Below are 6,563 nucleotides of genomic sequence, written 5' to 3' on the forward strand. Positions count from 1 at the left end.
GGTTGGTGTGCGGAGGCCATTAAAGGGGGGCTCAGGGAAGGCTCATGGTAGTCTGTAAACTCACCATGTTAACAGGCCCACAGATTTAACACGTCTGGGTCATTATCACCAGGATGTGACATGACAGTTGACATAGTCACACATGAGCCACATGGGCACCATGTGAGAGTCATGCTGTGAAACCACTAAGGATACATAGATTTATGTCCTACATGGTGAGGTTGCATTCAGTGGTTTGGTTACATTTACATGTAAGAAATATATTTACATAACATTTGTCGTGATCATAACATGTTATAATGTGATCTGAAAAATAATACGACCCATCCTGGTTCCCTCTCTCTCTGTCAGTCTGTTGCTCACTCTTTTCAATTGGCACTGAAATTGTTATAATATTACATCTTTCAAAATTTTCCAAAAAGTAGATTTAAAGCTGTGTGCTTTTTATTCTTCTAGAAAGTCTTCCTAAGCCACGGCAACACTTGAAGCCTCTTCCGCAGCGCAGGGCTGTGTCCGTCCACGAGGACACTCTGGCCATGACACAAGGTGAGACTATGTTTAATGAAGACGTAAAAAAAATTTAAATAAAAAATACTAATAATAGTAATAACGTATGTGAAAGCTTAAAAGTCCACTGTGTAACATTTATGAGGCTGTATTGGTATTGGAGAGTAGGGATGCACCAGTATATTGGCTGATATTCGCCTTGTCTGCAAATAAGATGGCATTCAAGCAGATAAACCAAACCATACTCTGGCTCTACATAGGGGCATTTGCGTTTTTTATGTGTTTTGTGGCCACCGTAGTTTCTCCTTTGTGCTTGAAAGGGAGGGTGAGGCGAAAAAGTTGCGGTCAGTAACTATACCACTACATGCTGCTAAATTCTGCACACTGATCATTGAACTGTTTGGTAACCATGGTAATTAGAGTTGGGACCTGATTTAGGAAAAGAAGACGTTACAGATGAACAGTTCCTAAGTCAATGTTCCTTTACTAACTTCAGTGAGAAAAGTGTATTACACTAACTTCCCCAAAACTTCAATAAACTCTCTGAACTTAAGGACAACCGTTATGCTGTCCTGAATTTCACTTTTCCACCAGGTAGTGTTTGTTAACTTGTTTATTTTTTATGTCTTCTCTTTTATTCCTTTTACACAACCAACAAAATGTCAACAGGTGGAACTCTGTTTTATCTCCAGAGTTAGCATTGTTTCCTAAAAGAACGTCTTTGAATTTCTCTCCCGAGGTTCTCTCTAACTCATCTGTCTTGAAGTTTAGTGCCCATCATTGTTCTTGCTCCAGTTTTTGTCTATTTCATTGAGAAAAAAACAACCTTGACAAAGTTGTTTAGCTCAGCGAGATGAGAAATAATGTCAGTTGCTTGGTAACAGACATGAAAGCTTGATGATGTTTAAATAAGTAGTCAGGATTTCCAAACCTGAGATGAGATAGAATTTCTAAAGTTGGTTAGGATTTGCTTCTATAGTACCACACTGGGAATCTTAGACCCTTGTCTAAGAAGTGTCTGTAATATGGCCACTGCTCTCCAATAAGTCTCAAGCCCCTCTATGTCTGCCTTCATCTCTCTTAGAACTGAAGGCGGTGTTACAAAGGTCACCCATCCGTTTCCGGGGCAACAGAGGTGATCTGCCCACCTGCACTGAAATTTCATCCAGTGGGGAGGAAGCACAAAGAGCTCAGGAGGGTGAGAGAGGTGTTTCAGTCATGCTCGTAACTTACCTTCTGTTTTTGTTATTCTTTGATTTGTTGTTTTTCTTTTTGCGGTCTAAACGTATCCTTCCATCTGTCTGTATGTTCTTCATCCACCCAGCCAGTGACAAAGGGACAGCAGGAGAAAAGAAGGAGGCTGTCCAGAAGGATGAGCTGAAGGCAGAGAGAGGAAGGACGGGCTGTGAAGGGACGGTAGCTGAAAACAAGCACTCCCCTCCAGGAGAGGAGGAAGCCCCGGGCTCAGGGTGTCCCTCCTCTACAGCTCAGGCTCAGCAAGAAGCATCAGCACCCCGACTCTTGAGTCCAGCTGCAGCTCTCGACAAAGAGAGGCCTCTGGCACTAATCCAAATCCTGGAAAAGCCTCCTGTACCCCCCACATCCCAGGAAAAGAGCCCCAGCAGAGTGCTGGCATTGCCCCAAACTCTAGAAAAACTGCTGGTGTCCCCACCTACCGAAGAAAAGACCCCCAGCACAATCCCAGCTGAATCCCCAGAAAACCCTCAAGTAAGTCCTCTGTCACACAAGGAGAAGGGCCCAGGCACCGATCCGGCCTCAGTGGATCTGAAAAAAAACAGCACACAGGAGAGAGGAGAGGCGGTCTCTAAACAGCACACAACAAAGGCAGAGCCAGCAGACCAAAGAACTGAGCCCCCTCTGTCTAAATAATACACACAGACTGACTCACCTGAGGAGAAAAGGCACACCTGGGAGAGAGAGGAGGGAGGGGTCTGTAACATCACTGAACTGGTAGGGTATATGAGGTCTGAGAGCAGCATGAATGTTGTACCCTTCTGTAGAAACAGTAAGCTTGTGGCAGATGCATCTGGTCCCCCTCCCGTTCACACAGATTTCCAGCCGACCTTAATCTGGTCGGGCCAATCACAACCGTTTGTCTAATATGGGGCGGGTTTCATACGATGACTGCACAGAGGAGCGCGACCTTATTGTTGATAACCTTGTTACACAGAACCATCTGTGAAGTCATTGTTGAAACTGTTTAGAAAAGGGCAGGCCTGTTAAAAAAATACTCGGCGGATGATTGGATGAACCATCTGTCTATCACCGTCACAAGCAAACTTCAGCCAATCAGATCAATGAACCATATAACATAGTCAAACTCTTACTGAAGCCAGTCAGGAGAAGAGAGAAAACATCCTTTCCATGGAGAAAAGCCTTCAGTGCCGTTCAATGCAGAAATACTCTCCAGTTCTGATAGAACTGATGCTAGCAGCGTCTACGCTAACCTCGTTAGCACCACCACTGTTGTTTTCGAGCTAACACGCACTTCTCGCACACCCAGCATTAATCATGCTGCTACACACAAGTGCATAGTTTGAAGCCTGGCAAGATGGATAGATAGTTCAGCTGCCTCCCAAGGTTGACAAACAAGATGGCTGCTGCTGATGTGGAACGTTCTGCTGACAGGATCGGGTAAGTTTAATTTACCAACTGCGCTACATCACGTTTCGTTGCTCTGATTGGTTGTAGGTCTACCCCACTGCAGAGGCATTGGCAGAAATAAGAGAGGCTGTGTACAGCTGACGTCTGTACAGCTGCTATATTGGTTGTTAAATAAACATGGACTGCACAGATTGTCAGGTGGTCAAATTTATGCATGCCTGGAAAAAATACATTGAATGTTCTACAAACGTCATCTTCTGAAAATAAGCTAGATTTTTTTAACTTTATGAGTTGATTAGAATCTGTTATAGTTTGTGTTTGTGTTATGTTAGCTTGCATTATGTGTTCAAATTTGACCACTGGGCTGTTTTTGCAGCTTATTTTCCCTTAAAAGCTAATGTACAGACGTTAGCTGTAGCTAGCTAGCAACATAAGCACAGACTGTGTGTGTGTGGTGTGTACCTGTGTGACTTGATGTCAAAAATGACCATGATACCTGTTCTTTTGCTCCAGAACCATTATTTTCTCATCTGCTTACGCTGATCGTTGAGTCATAAAGCTGCAGGATAAGTAGTCTTTTTTTTTTACAGTGAGTGATATGCAACCGTGCCACCTCTAAAATCCACTTTGCATTCAGTCTGAACACACCTTTAGCTGATCCTTCCAGCAAATTAGCAAATTACCAGTTAGGTTGGATCATGTCAATCAAAGTAATCTGTTTTACAACATATCAAGCATGTTTATTTAACTTCTTTCTACTGAGGTCCTGCAGTGTACTTCACAGTCTCTCTAATAGGCGTCACACTGGCACCAGGCAGGTAGCTGGTTTCACATTTCCCCCAGACACAAACTGTGTAAACTGCAGGAATACAAGATGTGCAACCCCTTTCCACCAGTGAGATTTATAGAAATTAGCAGGTTACGGTGGCCGCGAATTGTGCAAAAAACACAAACAGTCCTATCTTTAGCCAGTGTTTAGTTTGTTTGCTCTGGGCTACTGTAGAAACATGGCGGTTCAACATGGACTCCATGGAAGGCGACCCACTCCCTCTGTAGATACAAACAGCTCATTCTAAGGTAACACAAACACAACGATTCCTATATTCAGGTGATTATACACTAATGAAAACATACCTATAAATATTATATTCCATTTCTGAAATGATGAGTATGATAGTTTGTTACTTCTGTTGTCTTGTTTTCACTGAACATGTACTTGCCTGGCTCTGTGATTAATCATCTAGCGCCAATATTGAGTGCTGCAGGAATGAGTCCTAAACAGAACTAGAGTAAGCGTGTTTAAACACCTCTGGTTCCCTGATCCGTGCCCCGGATTATTTGATGTTCAATAGGTTTTAATTGTATGGGTTTTTGGTTAGATGTATGAAATAAGGTTTGTGGGTTTAAAAGCTTAAGTTAGTCCAGTGTGGTAACATTTAGGAAGTACCTATTGTTTTTTGGTTCCTCGTAGACTGTGTAAGAAATCAACTACATACTAGACCAAGACGGGAGAGGATATATGCCAGAGAGAGAGAATTAATCGCTGGATAATCGGATGAAGGTGATCGAATGTTTAAGGTCAGATCTGATTGAGTATGCTAGGCGTTAAGTCATTTATGAGATCTGCAAAACATATTATATTGTGATACTCATACCAACTGTACTACTGGACCTATTCTTTCATGCCCCATTGTCAAACGCAGCTTAAACTCCTTCTCGTATCATATATAATCTCTGGCTTCTGTATCTGGATCGTGTCACTCAGTCAGTCTGAACTAATTCATGTGCAAGCAACTCTGAAAAATGAATGCATCTGCCGAAAGGAGCAGAAGAAGTCTGAATAGTTAGAGCAATTAGATAATAGAAAATTTAGTCGTCTTAAGAAAGATACTCAGTATTATCGAGTACTTGATGAATTAATGAACGAGAGATCCGGCGTTGAGTAAATCCATTCTTCAGGAATGTGGATAACGTGATGCGCATGTGTTCCTGATGGTGTTGTACATATATATGTGTCGTTGGATTGTAGTAAAATGTGACACTCATGATACACGTTTCTGATTCAATGAAGATACATTAAGGTAAACTATTATTGACCTTTTAAAGGCTTGAAAGCAGAACACCAGAAATCCGATTGATAGTTGGATAAGGGAGACCCAAGTCACAGTGATCTCTCTCCTGAGTTGAATGAGATTAACTAAGACGAATTTTTGCTAAGGTATTGTAATTAGTACCACATTAAATATCTAAAATTGCGAGATCGATTTCGTGCAGAATTATGCTAGCATACAGGATTACTAACGAGTCGTGTCTAGATGGAAAATACTCTGGCAAAAGATATATTGTGCACAAGATTCACATTTAGAATTACTCTCGACTGTTAATCAGCACATAGTTACTTAGGTCTGCAGTCACACTCGCGTTGCATATAGGCAGATATTACTGGCGGTCGTATCGTCTCTATTAACAAACCACGACCACGCTTAATGAAATAATAAGTCTTGCTCTCGCCACAGTGTCTCAATACATCTCATATACTGTATATATATTTAATCAAGTGGTTATATTAAAAACATATGTGACTCACTAAATGTATGGACTGACAAAGATTCTCATCCTAACACAAAATTTAAATGTAGTTAAGATACAATTCATTCTTCGACAATAACAACGATATTTTGTTACAATAATAATCGATTACCCTCTAGTATGTTTTTAATACCTAAAATGTTTATTCTAAACATACAGATATTAATTATGATTTTAAATTTACACTATTTTTGCATTATTCTTAAATACTATATGACGTTAGCTTTGCGATCTAGCCAACATAAGAACTTGTGTGGTTTTACTTACTGATTCAAAAAATACGATTATATCCTTTCTTTTCTCAGTAAACTTATTGATTCTGCATCTGCTATACCTGAGTATTAGTATGAAGCTCCAATAAGTAGTTTTTTTTTAACAGTGATGAATATCACGTACACTCTAAAATCCACTTTCATTCATCTAACCCTTACTGATCCTTCACGAAATTAGCAATTTAACAGTTATTATCATTCATCAATGAATGTTTACATACTATCAAGATGTTTATTTACTCTTGGTCTAATATTCATGTATACAGTCAGTCTATACTAACACTACGACTGTTCACATTTCGAGACACGAAACTTGTAAGATGCGATCAGATTGCACTTATCCACCAGTGTTTATAGAAATTACAGGATTACGTGCGGAATTGTGCAAAAAACCAAAGATCTATTTTACCAGTGTTTAGTTTTGTTTGCATGGGCTACTGTAGAAAATGGGCGGTTCACATGGACTCATGAGGAAGGGACACCTCTGTAGATACAAGAGCTCATAATTCTAAGGTACACACAACGGTTCTATATTAGGTGATTTAGTATACCTATGAAATACTATGAATT

At 40.5% G+C, this 6,563-nt stretch overlaps 1 protein-coding gene across 1 annotated transcript in view; it reads left to right on the forward strand.

Annotated features, from left to right (window-relative positions):
- The window catches only part of LOC118330285, a 7,708-nt gene extending 4,925 nt beyond the window's left edge, over positions 1-2,783 (forward strand). Inside the window, exons 2-4 of the mRNA XM_035664771.1 lie at positions 457-546; positions 1,592-1,705; positions 1,832-2,783. Coding sequence (XP_035520664.1) covers positions 457-546; positions 1,592-1,705; positions 1,832-2,397 — 770 coding nt within the window. The 3' untranslated portion in view covers positions 2,398-2,783. The remainder of the gene's footprint in view (positions 1-456; positions 547-1,591; positions 1,706-1,831) is intronic.
- Positions 2,784-6,563: the final 3,780 nt, after the last annotated feature.

The sequence above is a fragment of the Morone saxatilis genome, unplaced genomic scaffold (assembly GCF_004916995.1).
Source record: "Morone saxatilis isolate NCDOM2014 unplaced genomic scaffold, NCSU_SB_2.0 Contig2, whole genome shotgun sequence".
Classification (NCBI taxonomy): Eukaryota; Metazoa; Chordata; class Actinopteri; family Moronidae; genus Morone; species Morone saxatilis.